Genomic DNA, 16167 nt, shown 5'->3' with positions numbered 1-16167 from the left:
TCACACTGCGGGCATGTGAGTGAAGGTTAAGATGATTGAGAATGTCAGCATAAGCCTTCCTTTGTTACAGACAGAAAGCTGGCAAGAGTTAGGCTGAACTGAGAAAAAGTGTATTTGCCATTTGTGTTTCATTTTATCTTTGCACTTGGCACTACATTGCTTCCTAAAAAATCCCATGAAACTTTGCTATTTTTACATTACATATTAACAGCTCCAGAGTCTTAATGAATTTGTGGTTTCAAATTCTTGACTCTAAAATGTCCCTTTTAATTTGTGGAATCGCCATCCAAATGGCACTTAGGAAAGCTGTTGGGTGTAAATAATAGAAAGAAGTTTGTCATGTCATGTAATGGAGATACCTGCCCAACTGCCCAAGAGCAAGGGGAAGGGTAGCCTCAGTGGGTGCAGGGAATGAATGGAGGAAATAGCAGCCTAAGCAAGGATAGCGAAAACTACGGAATTCCTTTAAAATTGTGCAAAGGAAAAAGCTGGAATAATAGAGTATAAAAAGCTGCCTGTGTTTGTACACTCATCTTACCTTTGCCATTCAGATGTCACATCAGAAACTTCATCCATGAGTTTACAGGTCCATAGACCTGGTACTTCCCATTATAGTGCGAGCAGATAACTTTTTCCTTTTGTTGGAACATAGGATACAAGTGTCGAGTGTGTTTTCGTCAATCTGAGTGAGGTTGGCTGGCAGGAGATAGACATTTGGTTTCAGCAGAGACAGTCCAAGGGAAGGAGATTGGAGGGGAGAGCATTCCTTGATACCTCCTGACAGGCTTTATTTGTATTGTCAGTTTATTTGCTAATGTTGGATTTGCTTCAATTGCTTGAACTTCACTTCTGCCACAGGAATTATGCCTCCCAAACCACTGATGAGAAGAGAGCAGCTGGAGGGCTCAGCAGCTGGTTCAGATTCATTTGAGCACATGGCTCGCTCCACAAGGGAGCACGGCGTGCCTCTGTCAGAGCCACGCATGATGTGGGGCTCAGACCCCTACCCCCATGCAGAATCTCAGCAGCCCAGTTCTCCTCCCAAGGTCTTAGAAGAGCCTGATGATTTGAGGTAAGGAGGAATTGTGACTGGGGGTGCAGAGTGCTTGGTGCTGTTGTACAAAACAGAAGACATGCCTGCTGTGTAGCAGGGTCTAGAAAGACAATTTACTCCTTGCTTAGGATCATTAGCCTAGATGAATGCTGATTGCCAGAATATTTTGAATTTGTGGTTTTGTAGAACATTCCTTGCTGTCAGTTCTCCCTGTTTTAGGGGGTTTTTGTCCTATGTGTATTCGTTTCAAAAGTCCCTCTTGGCCTTTGCTCTGTGGTGAATGGTCAGGATTTTCCTCTGCTTCTTAGAAGTATTCAGAAATTCTTTTTGCTCTGCTGACATCTGGATAATAGTTGGTGGCTCCATTAAAAATCATTTCCTATTACTTTCTAGAGCTGAGATGTATCCTTAATAGAAAAATACTTGATTTGAGTAATTATAGATGAATAAATTTTTTCCCCACATGCTAATACTCTTAATTGCTTTCTGCTCAGGTCTGAGGCACACTTGGAGCAAGAACGAGTTGCTGTCCCTGCCAGTGCTTATCCTGTAGAACACAACCAGCTGGACTCTCATCCAAAGACAGAATTTTTCAGAGAATCAGGAGAGGTAGAGGTACAGAAGTTCCCAAGCAGGCCTTTGGAAGATGTACAACCTCTCCAAACTGACACACCTAACACGGCAGTTAATTTTGAAGGAGTGAGTGAGAAGGGTACACGTAGTTCTCCAGAATTGATGCCTGTAGGGGAAAGTCACTCTTCATTAAAGAGAAGCATTTCCCATGGTTCAAGTCACTCTCTAAAATCAGAAGACCAGAGGAGTGAAACAACAGCAAATATCCCTAAATTAAGTAACAGACCTCTTGAGACAAAGGAGACAATTGAGAGACTTGAGATTAAACCGAAGAAAGAAATTCTGATCACTAACAGAACATCAGAAGGATCAAAACCTGAGAAAACTTTCAAACCTAAGTCTGAAACAAGATGGGGTCCCAGGCCAGGCTATGGCAGGCGAGACGAAGGTGGCGATAGACCGGTGAGAAGATCGGGTCCTATTAAGAAACCTGTGCTTAGGGATATGAAGGAAGAGCGTGAACAGAGAGAAGAGCGCGAGCAGAGAAAGGAGAAGGAAGGAGAAAAGCCAGCTAGTGAAAAACCAGGCAAGCCTGAAAAAAGTGACAAGAAGGAAGCACCTCAGGTGCCGCTGTCCCAGGCTGAGCCCGAGAGATCCGCCTCCAGCGGCGCTCCTCTGGCTAAGAAGATAACCCAGGATGCTGCCCCAGCGCCAGCAAGCCAGGAGAGCAGCCAGCCCGAGGCAGCAGCTAAAGCTGTGGTGCAGCCCCCTGCCCCTGCAGTGCAGCAGCAGCTCCCAGCTGCACAGCCAGTCACTGCCCAGCTGCCCCCGGCCGCCCCGCCGGCCGCTCAGCCCCCGCCCCACACACTGCCCCCCGCGCCCGCCAGCAAGGAGGACAAGCAGGCTGAGAAGGTGGTGAGCAAGGAGGTGGTGGAGAAACCACGCCTAGAAACCAGGCCAGTAAAAAGAGAGCCTGGCTTGCCACCTAGGACGTACTGGAAAGAGGCCAGGGATAGGGACTGGTTCCCAGAGCAGGGCTACAGAGGCAGAGGTCGTGGTGAGTATTATTCTAGGGGCCGTAGCTACAGGGGTTCTTACGGAGGACGAGGTCGGGGCAGTCGAGGCCATAATAGAGAGTACCCACACTACAGAGATCCTAAGCCCAGGTCAGAGCATGTGCCTTCAGGGCCTGTTAGGCAAAGAGAAGAGAGTGAAACTCGTAGTGAGAGTTCTGACTTTGAAGTGATCCCCAAACGGCGGCGCCAGCATGGCTCGGAGACGGATTCTGACAGCGAAGTGCACGAGAGCGCAAGTGACACCCTGCTCTCAGACAAAGACAGCATCATCAAGGGCAAGCACCCGAAAAGAGAAGAAAGAGCTGATGGCAAGAAGCCTCCGAAGCCCCTGTCGTTCAAACCTGAGAACAATATCAGAGTAGACAACAGATCCCTAGAAAAAACGTACATCAGAGATTACGAGAACAAGCCCAAACCAGGATTTCTTCCTAAAGGAGAGCCTTCTAGACGAGGCAGAGGGGGAATGTACAGACGTGGTGGCAGGGATCCCGGGGGACGTCCTCCACGTCCATCCACCATAAGGAGGCCAGCCTACAGGGACAATCAGTGGAACCCCAGGCAAGCAGAGATCATTAAACCAGAGGACGGGGAGCCTCCCAGAAGAAATGAGCATTATGGTCCTATACCCATTGATAAAAGACCTCCAAAATTCGAGAGAAAGTTTGATCCAAACAGAGAGAGGCCACGAAGACAGAGGCCTGCCCGGCCTCCAAGGCAGGATAAACCACCACGCTTCAGGCGCCTAAAAGAGAGAGAGGCCGCATCCAAGATCAGTGAGGTGGTGAGCAGCTCCACGACGAGTGCCACAGTTAACAATGCAGTTAATGAGCCCTCCAACCCTGCTCTGGATGTGTCAGGGAGTAAGACACCAGACTTGTCCAACCAGAATTCTTCAGACCAGGCAAATGAAGAGTGGGAAACAGCCTCGGAAAGCAGCGACTTCAATGAGAGGCGGGAAAGGGATGAGAAGAAGACAGCGGATGCAGCAGCACAGGTTGCTGCAAAGGCAGGAGAAAACGCTGGAGCTCCAAAGAGGGAAATAGCCAAGAGAAGCTTCTCTAGTCAGCGGCCTGGAATAGACCGTCAGAACCGACGTGGCAACAACGGGCCAGCTAAGCCAGGGAGGAACTTCTCAGGGCCCCGGAGTGAAAGGCGGAGTGGTCCTCCTCCCCGAAGTGGAAAAAGAGGGTGAGTGCCCCGTCTGATGGTCTTCTCTTGTCCTCCTGAGGCTTGAAACCATAAACAGTTAGTTTAGATCCGTAGAGTGGTGGAAAACACACTGATACACACACCCGTGGCTCTGTACTTTCTGTTTTTTCTGTTTATATACAGACACCTGGAACCTGAAGCTGAGAGTGGAGTGTTCTTGTATGCCCAGTGCTAAAACAGCCTAATTTTAAAAAATGATAGTGCTGTTCCTGAGTTGAGCTGTGTTTCTTGAGATTTGGATGCAAACAGAAATGTTCATGTGAGCGAGCAGTTGTGCAGTTAATACATAAATTGCTGCATTGCATTTTAGATCAATCACCTAACACAGACAAGGAGATTGAGAATTGCTTACCATTTAGACTAAGCCATTTTTCCATATGCCTAATTTGATGGAAAATTTAGCAGGGCATTTGATATTTCTCCAAAACAGCTTTTGCTGTTGAGCTTCTGAATAGGAGCTGAAAGTAAAAAGTCTGGACCCTATTAAGAAGTCAGTAAGCACTTACAGCCCTACAGTGGGATCTGAATTAGACTGTTGGCTCCCTCCTGAGTGTTCTCTGTGGTTTAATTTTCACATGTTTTCTTCTAACACAGGCCATTTGAAGAGCAGGCAGCACCTGTGCCTGGTGTTGATCCCGCCAACGGCAACTCCTCACATCAGGAGGATGGAGGTGTCACTGCTGCGGGACAGAAGACCACCAAGGATGCAAGTGGCAAAAAGAGAGAAGAACCAAAGGCTGGTCCAAAGAAGCCTAAGGAAAAAGTGGATGCCTTGTCTCAATTTGATCTTAATAATTATGCAAGTATGTATTGATAATATCCTAATAATTTTTGATAGCTCTGCTAGTTTTGTTGCATATAGAGCTAGATGTTTGAAAACCTTAAAAAGGGGATTTTTTTTTAAACACCAGAATAATTGTACCCTTGAGTATGGCTATCTTTGTGATACCCACTAATGTGTTTGCCTCTGAAAGGTGGCTAACCTAATTCTGTGTTATGTGTAGATGAGAACAATTTTGTACAATCATAACCTTTCATGCCTACCATTCTCTATCACATTCTCATAATTTAGTTAATTTTCAAAAGTAAAGGCAGTGCTAAGCTTAGACCTGATATCTGGGAGGGCTGTTCTTTATTCATTACTGTGTTTTAGTAATTTCCTGGAGAATTTGGTACAGGAAGCTCCAGTTTTAAAGTTCTTAAGTATTATTTAACTCCTTGCCTTTGAGCTCAGCAGCAAAGCACTTGGCAAGCAGAAGCTTGCCATTGATCAGGGCCCCCATCTGTCTCTGTGGGAAAGTAACTTCCACTCCAAAGCCAATTTTGGCTTGGTGCATCGCACCTGAAGCTGTTGAAACAGCAGCGTCTATACCTTTCCTTTTCCTATAGGTGTTGTGATCATTGATGATCACCCTGAAGTGACAGTAGTTGAAGACTCCCAATCTAACTTGAATGATGATGGTTTCACAGAAGTGGTGTCTAAGAAGCAGCAAAAACGCTTGCAAGATGAAGAGCGCAGAAAGAAGGAAGAACAAACAGTGCAGGTACAAGACCAGCATTTACGGTGGGGAAAAAGCTGCTTGCAGTACTGGGAATGTTGTCAAGGGTGCAGAATCTTCCTTCCAAAATAGCTGTATTTTCTCCTTCTAAATATAACGACTCAGTTTTAGTTAATATTAAAGTTGTTCATATTTAGTAAATAAAATTAATTTTTATTTAGTCACTTGGGGGTTCTGTACTTCTCAGTTGGGCGCTGGCAGGCTGGTGGAATTGGCAAACAGATAAAAACACCACTTTTCATGCTTTGATAAAGATTTATCCTATTGCTTGTATATCAGTTGATTCCAAGAACAAAATGGATGAGAAATCACCGTTCCTCTGGTTAAATACCCCTACCCCCAAAAAATAAATTTCCTGTAAGGCTGGGTTAATCAGTTTGCTTTCTTGCACTCTGCAATTGCTGTACACACTGTCACCTGGAGGAATAAAACTGGCTTCTCTTCACAGGTTTGGACCAAAAAAGGATCGAGCGAAAAAGGCCGAGGTCAGAATTCTAAGCTGCCCCCCAGATTTGCCAAGAAGCAGCAGCAGGCAGCAGCTGCAGCTGCACAGCAGGCACAGGCTCAGGCACAAGCTCAGGCTCAGCCTCCCTGCCCAGCGCAGTCTCCAGCCCAGCCACAGGCTCCTGTTCCAGCACAAAGCCAGGCCGCAGGAGGGACAGCCAGCGCAGACTACACCGTGCCAGGCAAAGTCCTGCAGAACACCCAGCCCCACAACGGCCTGGCAGCTGAACTGTGGGACAACAAAGTGCCTCCTACAGCGGTTCTGAACGACATCTCCAAAAAATGTAAGTGCTGGCTTTTGGATTTGAGGTGGAGGCAAACAGGCGTGGTGTTTAGGGAAAGCTGATTGCCAGCTGGCATTCTGGTTGTCTTTTTGGGTTCGGCATACCCAAGTGCAGCATGGTAACCTCCAAAAAGAGGGGTTTGCAGTGTAATATTAGTCAGTATTTTGTGTTACTGTTCTTCCTTCACATGAAATGAGAAACTGTCACTCCCTCGAGGAGTCTGTTTTCTCAGACTCGGTCATTGTTCCAGACATGATAACTGCCCCACTTGAAAGCACATTTTTTAACCACTGAATAGGTTAATTAAAGGTTATTTACTCAATACATCTGTAATTTAATTCTCAGTCAGTTGATACATTGATTTGAGTACCTCTAGCAACACTGAGGGGTTTTTTAACTCTTTCTCTGTTCTTAATTGCCAGTGGGACCCATTAGCCCACCTCAGCCACCTTCAGTCAGTGCCTGGAACAAGCCTCTGACATCTTTTGGTTCGGCTCCGTCTCCAGAGGTAAGAATGAGGAAAAGAAGACTAGCTATGTGTGAAGTTTACCCAAATTATATCTCATTAGGGTTGGGTACAGATTATCCATTTATCCAGCAGTGCAAATACTTAAGCTAATGTGTGTAGAATTCCATGAAGTCAGGAGATGGTACAGAAGCATGAGATGCAGGCTGATGGTTTTAAAACTGCATCATGGAAAAGCTGCTCTCTTGATAATAACTCGGCCATTCACAGATTCTATTGATAGCTGTTAGTCATTGCATTTCCAAAGGTAAAATCTTGCCCAGTTTGCCTGTTTGCTTAGGGTTCAGTAATGTAGACAGAAACAGGATGTCTCCAAGGAATTGAAGGGGTTTTGTGTTCCTTAAATTGGAGATACAAAAAGCAGTCAACACTTTATAACTATGTTATCTGTGGATATTCCCATGGAATTTGCATAGCCTTAAATTTTGGATTTAAAGTGTTGTGGTTTTACTTTCCTGGTACTTTTTTGCTCCTAATTGTTTTAAATGGCAAGAATGTTGAGACAGCTATCATAGGATACAATTTGAACTGCACAAGAGATCTGGAAATACTTTCATATTTCTTACTGTTTCTCTTGACTTGAGCATTAAGTTTTGAACTTCCCAGAGAATGTTGTGAACCTGCATCTGAATTGCACTTGTTCCTCTTGATCTTGATGGTGTTTACATATTTCTTCACTGCTTTTTTCTTGAGCTCCTTTAACAATAGAGATTTGAGGAGGAGGAAGTGTACATTCAGATATTGTTTATTCTTGCAAATCTGTTGCAGTCACGAATATTAACCTCTGGCCAAAGATAAAAGTACCCTTCTGTTTTGTGCTCCATTCTCGTTGTACTGATACAGAAATTTTTCAGAATGCATTAAATGTTTGCTTTTTAACCAGGGGACAAAGCCTGGACAAGAAGGTGCAGTCGATATTGGTATAGAAACCATCCAGTTTGGAGCCCCAGCTTCCAGTGGCAGTGACAATGAAGTTGGCCCTGTGCTTTCCGAGAAATCCACTGACAAATTACCAGAACCCAAAGAGCAGAGACAGAAACAGCCTCGGGCTGGACCCATCAAAGCACAAAAGGTAAAAGGTCATAATTTCAGTACAGACTTGTAAACTTAAAGAAGTTCAGTCAAAAAAGGGATACAAATAGCAGAATACTCACTGAGTTAGGATTCAGCCCATAAAAGTTGCATTCCTTTTTTAGATTTCCTAATGCAATCAATAGGGTGATTCTTGCAGAGAAGATGTGCACGGTTAAGCAATTAAACAGCACCTTATCCCAGCAGAGGCTGCACACTGGTTCTGTGTGTGGAGCCAGGGATGGGATATGGATGGATTTGTGATAGCTTTGTTGGGAAATTGGATGTGGTGGAGTGCTTTGGTTCTGTAGTTTGAGTTTTCTGGGTTTTTTTCTTGAGCTTGCTTCACTCGGGCCTTGAGAGCTGTTTGGAGGCATTGCAGTGCTGCCCTGGCTGTGTCTGCAGGTGCAGGGCTTCTTCCTGCCTTGCCCCCTTCAAGTGATGAATGGTGCCCTGCTTAGTCTTGTAGCCAGGTTATCAGTTGATCAGTACATGCAGTTGCAGAAAAAGAAGTGTTTTCAGGAAAGAGAGGAATGGTAGAGACATTAGTTTGAGGACTCCGTTTCAGATGCACAGATGTCTGAACAGTTAAATTTTTTGGAGCTAATACTAAATAGTTAATCAAATTTAGATCAGGTTGAAAAATAAGTGTGGTGCTTGCCTTCCAGAGATTTTCTGTTATTTCCACCTCCAGTGCAGACTGTGCATCAATAGCACTCAGCACCAGCTTCTAATTCTCAGAAAGAGAAGGTTATAGCAGATAAACTTGTCTGGTGACTTAGAGCATCAGCTATTCCAGTCCCTCTTGATGTCTGAGATTTGGCAGCAGTCCTGATGTAATTAAAGCCCTTTTGTCTTTCTGTGTTTCTTTGTGTTGGTTGTTTGGGTTTTGGTTGTTTGTTGGGTTTTCCCCCCAAAAAAGAGCTGAAATCTGAAAGTTCAGTCACACACAATGAATTTAGCTTCTGCTGTATCAGACACTGAGTGGATACGTTGCAGTTTGTGGCTTTCACTGCAGAATATAAAACCTGTTCAGCAGAGAAATATGCATTAATTAAAACTGCTGATGAATTGCAGTCTCAGAAATGCTGCAGCATGCCTAAAACTGCCCAGTAAAATCACTTTCAGATTCTGAACTCCAAAGTTAAATACATATAGGGACAATCTACTTGATGCTGTGTAGAAAGTTCCTTCTTTTCGCTTGTTTAGTGCTATCAAGATTTCTGCAGATTTTGTTGAAAGACACATATGTGACTAAATAGTAAATGCATTGGAGGGTAATATTTTTTACACTCCTTTGAGTGAGGGGGCCATAAATCTTTTTAACTGTCTTGATGACAAAAAATAAATCTCAACAAACAAACAATTCTTACACAACCATCCACCCATGGTGATATTGTTTGCTGTGAAGCCTAAATGCAATCCTCATGTTCAGGATTGGAGGTTGGTATTGTTGAATTAATGTGGACAACCTAAGAGGACCATAGTTTTGAAACAAAGCAGTTTACCTTTCCAAGGTAAAGTGTGAAGGTTTAAGTGACCTTAAAGGGTCTGGAGGAATTTCAGCCTCTCTAAACTGTTAGGGAGAAAATTATTTGGGATGAGGTGGGCCTGATGCTCGTGATTGCAGCATTTCAGAGCTCAGGCATTTGCTTCTACTTATTCTTCCCTTCCCTCTGAAATCCAGTCTCTGCTGGCCTCCTGAGGGTACCAAATACCTTGGGGAAACTCCACCCTCCCCAAAATCATTGTGTTTTTAGAGTCTTCATCCACCCCTGGTGAAGAGCTGGTTTGTATTGAGGAAAACAATTGCCAGCAGCTTCTGTCTTTCCACTATCAAAGCTTAAGGAATTTTATTTTCAGGGCTGCCTTGAAGGGATTTCTGTGCTGCTCAGCAGTGAAGTGGGCTGAGAGTCTCAGCCAGAAAGGACGTGGCTGTTGGAACAGCAGAGCATTCAGGTTCCCTAGGGCCCTTCATTCTGCAGTAATTCATCTGCACAGAAAGGAACTGCTGAATTGCAGCAGTGATCCAGCCATGGTGTCTGCAATGTAAGGCAACGCTTGTATCTAGGTGTTTTATTTTCTCTGGATCCCTTTAGTGATCAGTTTCCAGGGAAAAATACTCCCAACATCCATGCATCAAGATAATTTCAAATAAACTTAAGAGTCTTCTGTTCTAGTTTCCTGGGGCCCCATAAAATCCTGGATCTCTGAAAATTAAAATAACCTGTAGGTATACAAAGTCATGTGGTTTCTGTATTTTTTTGTGCTTTTCTTGTAAGAGCAGTCAAACTGACATTATTTTGTATTTTGTTTGAACTGTGCCACTTCACATAAAAAATTCATTGCTTGAAAACAATGCTTTAGATTCCTAATGTTCAAAACCAATGCATTTATTTCATGTACCTATTGCTAACTTAGTCTCAAATTCTTTACCTGATAGAAGATGCTTCCTCTTGGAAAGCTTTGTTATGTTTTAACAATGACTTTTAGCATGTTAAAGTATTTTTATTCGGCTAGGACAGAGTGAGGAAGGCATGACTGACAAGTTAACACTAACTTAGCTTCCAGACTTGAGCCCGGTAGAAAACAAAGAGTATAAACCTGGTCCTATTGGGAAAGAACGTTCTTTAAAGAACAGGAAGGTGAAGGATGCCCAGCAGGGAGAGCCTGAGGGACAGGAGAAGCCATCTCCCACCTCTGTCAGAAGCCCAGAACCTGTCACCGCAAAGGAGACCAAAGCGGCGAGCGAGCTGAGCACGGAGATAGGAACCATGATATCTGTGTCTGCTCCGGAGTTTGGGACAAACACAAAGGTAAGAAAAATACTGCCCGATTACTGAGCACTGTATGTAAAAAAAATTACTGTGAGGTGGTTGACACTGGGATACCTTGCTGGTGGTGTTTGGACAGCAGAGCCCACTGAGTAGCAGATACTGCTTGAATTAAAGAGTGCTGCAGAGATGTGCTGTGCTGTCACACCCCTGAGCACAGATCAGCTTGGAAGTCTGTTCTGCTGCATGGGAAAACTCGGTCCTGAGCACTGCTGTGGAGAGTGGCTCTGGAGCCTGGTGTAGGCAGAGTCTGTAGACTCAGATCAGTGTGATGTAAGTGCAAGATGACTTCCAGCAGAGCATGGTGTGCGTGATTGCTGGTTGAGTGTATGGATGACCTCAAGCTGTGAATTAAGTGCTGTTCTGTGAAAGAAAAGGAATCTCTAAACTAGGAATGTGCTAAAGCTTTAGATAAGGCTTCTTCTGTTTCTCTAAATGGTCCTCTTGGCTTGGATATTGTCTACGTATTCCTTGCAGAACTTCACAACATTTAAGACTCATCATAGTCTCCTGTTGTCTTTATAACTGCTCGGCAGTGAGATGGTGATCAGGTGTTGGGATTCATTGTTCTGCAGCTCAGTTCTTAGATGTGGCTGAAAAACATCCCCAGAGACATCTCTTTCCTGCCTGTGTCTTGAGCTCTGGTTGTCATCTCTCAAATGCAGAGAGGCCATGCAGTTTGAGTAGCTGCTGCTTAACAGTTACACCTCCTTTGGTAAAGGAAAAATGCTCCTTGTAGGTTTGAAAAGCAGTTTTCTAAGTGTAGGCTCAGGTTGGTTGCCTGCTGTCTCAACCATCCTGTTCCTAAGCAGAAGTCTTCTGATACCATTTAGGAAAACTGATCCTCTTCAAGAGTTACAGTAATAGCTGAAGAATATGAAGTGTGGATTGCTCCTGGTTCATCTTTGTCACCCACAGCTAGGAAAAAATCCCGAAAACAAAGGACAGGTTCGGCAGCTTTTTGCCAGAAAAGATACCGTCTCAATGAAGCGTTGCTACAGAGTGAGTGTTAGGATTTTTGTGTCCAACGTGGAAGCTGCGGGCTTAAGAAAATTCAGTGCAGGGACTTCTCATTCTTCCTGACATTTTTCCATTTTGTAGGTAGATGTGAGTGGTTTGTGTTCATACCAGAAATTGATAAAGTGTCCTTGTATGAGAGTTAGAAGTGTAGAGTAGTAAACACCAGCTTTGCTCAGTTGTTTGGTGTGGCTGTTTCTATATCCTGTGCTTCCCAAGGTCCCACAAACTCCTGTGACCAGAGCTCAAGACAGGAGAAGAGGCTTCTTCTGAGCCACAAACAGAATAGGAAACAGCTTTGATTACTGCAGGCTGACTCAATGCAGTCAAGTAGCTCTGCTAAAGTCAGCAGAATTTCCTCTCTGCAATTGTATTTTTGAAGTGTGAGTTTTTCAGAAGGGAAGTGTGGACTTTCTGCCAATGTAGGTTTAGTTTAACATGTGTTCCCAAGGTTCTTTGAACTACCACAGTACTAAAGCACCGAGCTTCTGTCCTCTGGAAGGAAGACCAGAGTGGAAAGAAGCTTCCCAGTTTGTGCTGCATATGAAAATTCCCAGTAATTTCCTTATTGAGTGGTTGCTTAAAGAAGCCTTTAGTAATAGGCCTAAATACTCCTGTGTTAACAGCAGCAGGTTTGCTTTTAAATCCCTTTGTTAGGAGTAGTTCCTGAGGTAGCAGTAAGTTGCTTTTTCTAGGAAAGAAGTGGAAGTTAAACCAACAGAGTTACATCTCTGGAAGTTAAACCAACAACCTGCAGTATTTTACTGGATAAGATAACATTCATCTCGGTTTTGTAGGAATATACCTGCAGTAAATGTCCCTTCCTTTTTAAGAGGCTTCTAAAAGGGGTTCAAATATTGCTCCAGCCTTGGAGTTCTTGTTCTGCTGTACATTGCAATTGCTTTTTTCTTGTCTTGGTACTCTTGCCATTGCTCGTTCATGAGGGAAGAGGTGTTGACATCTTTAACCCGTTGTTTCACTGTCAAATGTTGATGTTTTGGCAAACCTAAATGGCTTTTCTTTTGATAGTCTTAAACATCCCTCTCAGAGATTACTGCTCAGCTTCCAGTAAGGCACGCTTGTGTTGTGTTTGATGATTTAAATGTCTGTAAAAGCCAGCTGTCCTCCTTCAGAAGCTTTGTAAGAGTAGCCCATCTATTCCAAAACAAACGTCTTGATAAGAGCATGTGCATTTAATCATGCAGGACTGCTTAGAAACTGTGTAAATATAAATGAACTCCTACAGTGAGATGTTTAAGTTTAGTACATAAGTATGATGCTCAGAAGCCATTGCAGCTGTTTCTCTTGGATTTTGCAGTATTTTTGTAGTGAAGTCAATCTGATGTTTAAGTTTCTGAAATGGGTAAAAGATCTTAGCCCCTGCCTTTCCCAACCTTCCATTTGAACCTGTCAAATCCCAGGAAAATCAACGCCTGGTTGTGGATGCCGGTGAAGATTTTGTACAGGTAGCAACAGCTTTGTCTTACAGCTCACGTCTAAAAGGACACAGACTGGTTTTCAGAAGATTTTGAGTGTCTTTCAAGCTCTAATTTGGGTGATTTATGTAAGTCAGGAACAGATCAAATAGCTAAATCATTTCATAAAGCACCCTGATCCTTTACAGCACGGTCAGCTCTGAGGTCTGCCTTGTGCTTTGGTCACTTGAGGTTTTGTGATCTCTCCTTTTTGAAGAAGGTAGTTACGAGAAGGCTGCTTCTTCTTTTCCTTCAGGTATAAACCATTTGTAGAGAACTCCAGAGAAGGCATAACCATGAGCTTTTTGCTCTATCTCTTAGTGGTTTATAATGAAGTAGTCAGTTGGTTTCTTCAGTCAAACAGTTGTACAGGAGAATCACTTTAACTGAACTACAAAAGCTTATGGTGATAAGACACATCTAACAGAATCCTGGACTTAATGTACCAGGAAATGAAGGATGGAGATTAATCTACAGTTCATGGGGTGGTGTTCATGTGATTAAAGCATTGTCTTGTCTGCATGTTCAGGCTGTAAACCACCTTTGTGCTTCAGCATTACACATGCACTTGCAAGGGCACCAGATAGAGTGGTTTGGGTTTAATTCTAGTGAAAAAGCTCTTTGTGCTGTGAGTTTGTGAAGTGAGAAAGTTAGCAGAAGTCTTGATCCATCTTCTTTCATAAGGAATTTCGTTGCTTATGAAAAACTCTGGAAAAATGCATCCTTTTTGAAGGAAATTTAATAAAAAACACTTCCTCTTTCTTATGCAGTAATTCATCCTTCAAAAAAGCAAAAAAGCATGGAGCAATTTAATTACTTCATTAGAAGGCCTTTGTGATTAAAGCAGCCTTTGTGCTTGCCTTGTTTTACCCATATTAAGTTTGGCTGTTGGAATCCAGGGCAAATGTGCAACTTGCAGTTAGGTGGTTGGATTGGGGGAGGCACCATATAGCTTGTATTTCACCAGTTTAACAAGTAAAGGATGTAAATAAATGGAGAAAAGGGTTCTCTATTTTCTTCATGAATTATAGAAATAAATCACTGTGCACATTGTCCTCTCTCACCCTGTCATGGTTTAGCTTGTTCTGGTCTTTTACCAAAATGAGCTCATCCTTTTAAGGAGGATTCTTTGTCATTTATCAGTATCTCAGTGCTCTGATTGCTTTTTTAGGAGCATTGCCACAGACCTGAGGAGTAAATTGAGTGTGCACTTTTTTAATAGCTTATCGTCCTACTGGCTGGATGCAATTAAACAAGCATTATATGGTTTGTGTCTTCAAAATCATTATGGGTTGGCAAGTCCAGACACTCAGTAACAGTTCTGCTGCTGCTTTGTCCTTCAGTTCTTTTGTGGTATTTGATTCTGTAAAGATGATGGAGCCTTTCCTGGGCTTCAGGGATGTAAAACTTCAAACATGTAAAACTTTGCTCAGACCATTTGTGTGTACAGCTGCAGAAGTCACTGCCTGCAGCCAGCACTGAAAGGACCTTGTTTGCTGAGCTCCTGAGGGGTCACTTAACAGTGACAAACAAGCTTCAAGGGAAGCCTCTGAGTAGACTGGAAACCTCAGTCCTTTTCTTCCTTGAAGTCATTACCCAGTGCAGAAATCAGAAGGTAGCCTGCACCATCCAGAGAACCTGAGTCTCGTGACTTTCAGAGATAAAACTTGCAGGAAAGAGAATTGTTTTTCAGATTGCAACCATCCCTTTGTGTTCTTTTTAATCAGGAGGGCCTTTCTTGCCATAGTAAGAAATTTCTGTATTTATTTAAAGCTACAGAGAGTTTTCAGCTAAGATATTTTGCTTTTTAAGTCGATTGAAAGTGCCTGCAGGTGGCTAAAGCATCTTGGGTGACAAATGATAATCAGTTTCACCACCACAGTCCAGTTTTACGGTGCCCAGGCAATACATTGCTCTGTATGTTCTTGCCTTACAGACTGTATTTTGACTTTTCTCCAGATGCACATTGTGAGGTCAGGAGGCGAACTGTAATCTTCTAAGAATCCTCCTGACCTCAGTAGCAATTCTGCAGTGAGGATTGCTAGACATGACTTTGAGAAAAAACAGTGTGAGATTCTAATCTTCTGTTGCTTGGTGATCTCCTCCTGTAGAAAGGCTGACACCTGTCCAAGAAACTGAAATCGAATTTAGGTAAGGGAGATATTTTAATGGAATTGTTTTTCTTCACAGGAGTCTGTAACAGACTACACTACACCCTCTTCTCATCCTAACACAGTGGCTACTAGCAGTACAAAAATGGAGGAGACTTTGGTGACGAACGTAAGTCCATTGCAGTGATCGTCTTGACTTTGAAGACAAGAAAATATTTTCACAGTTCTTTTAAAGCACCAAATAGTGCCTTCAGTGAACAAGTCCACAGGGTTCCTTTCATGTGAACCAGCTGGGCTTTTTCCAGTAATCTTACTCTGAAGGACATTTGGGTTGATTAGTACCTGCTCTGGAATTCTTCAGGTATTTTCTTGTCTTTTGAACAACCACAGTGAGCTAAAGAGCACAGAAAGTGGAGATGTTTAGAGGGACAATTCTAAAAAAAGCAAAGACAGGCATAATGAGGGAGTGTGTTCTTGGCAGCAGTTGGAACTTGAGCCTGGTGCCAGTAGCAAAGCTCTGTAGGCTGAGTTTGAAGAAAGGCTCTTACAAATGAAGGAGTTTTGAACTGTAGCCTGGAATCACAGCAACTGTATTGCAGAGGGAGCAGCTGAATGGTTGTGAGAGCAGACAACAGGCTTCCAGGTGTTCAGCTGCTGTGGAGGTGAGGTGTTTGCAGCCCTCAAAGCCAGTGCAGTGCAGCCTGACTTGTGAGCGTGGCAGTGATTGAGAGAACCAGCTGGGTTGTGACTCGTAGCAAAATCAAGTTTGTCTTGAGTGTGCTGGGGCACCAGGGAGCTTGGATCTTGTGATTCTTGTTGTTTGAGCAACAGAATTAGCTCAGGGTTGAGTCACTTGTTGATGGGGGAGGGAAGA

At 43.5% G+C, this 16167-nt stretch overlaps 1 protein-coding gene across 12 annotated transcripts in view; it reads left to right on the top strand.

Annotated features, from left to right (window-relative positions):
• PRRC2C (proline rich coiled-coil 2C) overlaps window positions 1-16167 on the top strand; it is a 68001-nt gene that overhangs the window by 31170 nt on the left and 20664 nt on the right. For 8 of the 12 annotated variants that reach the window (XM_040073040.2, XM_058421783.1, XM_058421790.1 and 5 more), the window contains exons 15-23: window positions 859-1072; window positions 1549-3891; window positions 4507-4715; window positions 5302-5456; window positions 5920-6259; window positions 6682-6767; window positions 7669-7857; window positions 10421-10672; window positions 15373-15462. In XM_040073040.2, coding sequence (XP_039928974.1) covers window positions 859-1072; window positions 1549-3891; window positions 4507-4715; window positions 5302-5456; window positions 5920-6259; window positions 6682-6767; window positions 7669-7857; window positions 10421-10672; window positions 15373-15462 — 3878 coding nt within the window. The remainder of the gene's footprint in view (window positions 1-858; window positions 1073-1548; window positions 3892-4506; window positions 4716-5301; window positions 5457-5919; window positions 6260-6681; window positions 6768-7668; window positions 7858-10420; window positions 10673-15372; window positions 15463-16167) is intronic. The other 4 variants (XM_058421792.1, XM_058421791.1, XM_058421788.1 and 1 more) reach the window with 2 other exon arrangements.

The sequence above is a fragment of the Hirundo rustica genome, chromosome 9 (assembly GCF_015227805.2).
Source record: "Hirundo rustica isolate bHirRus1 chromosome 9, bHirRus1.pri.v3, whole genome shotgun sequence".
NCBI lineage: Eukaryota > Metazoa > Chordata > Aves > Passeriformes > Hirundinidae > Hirundo > Hirundo rustica.
Note: the sequence above shows the minus strand (reverse complement) of the source record. Positions and strands in the feature narration are given on the sequence as shown.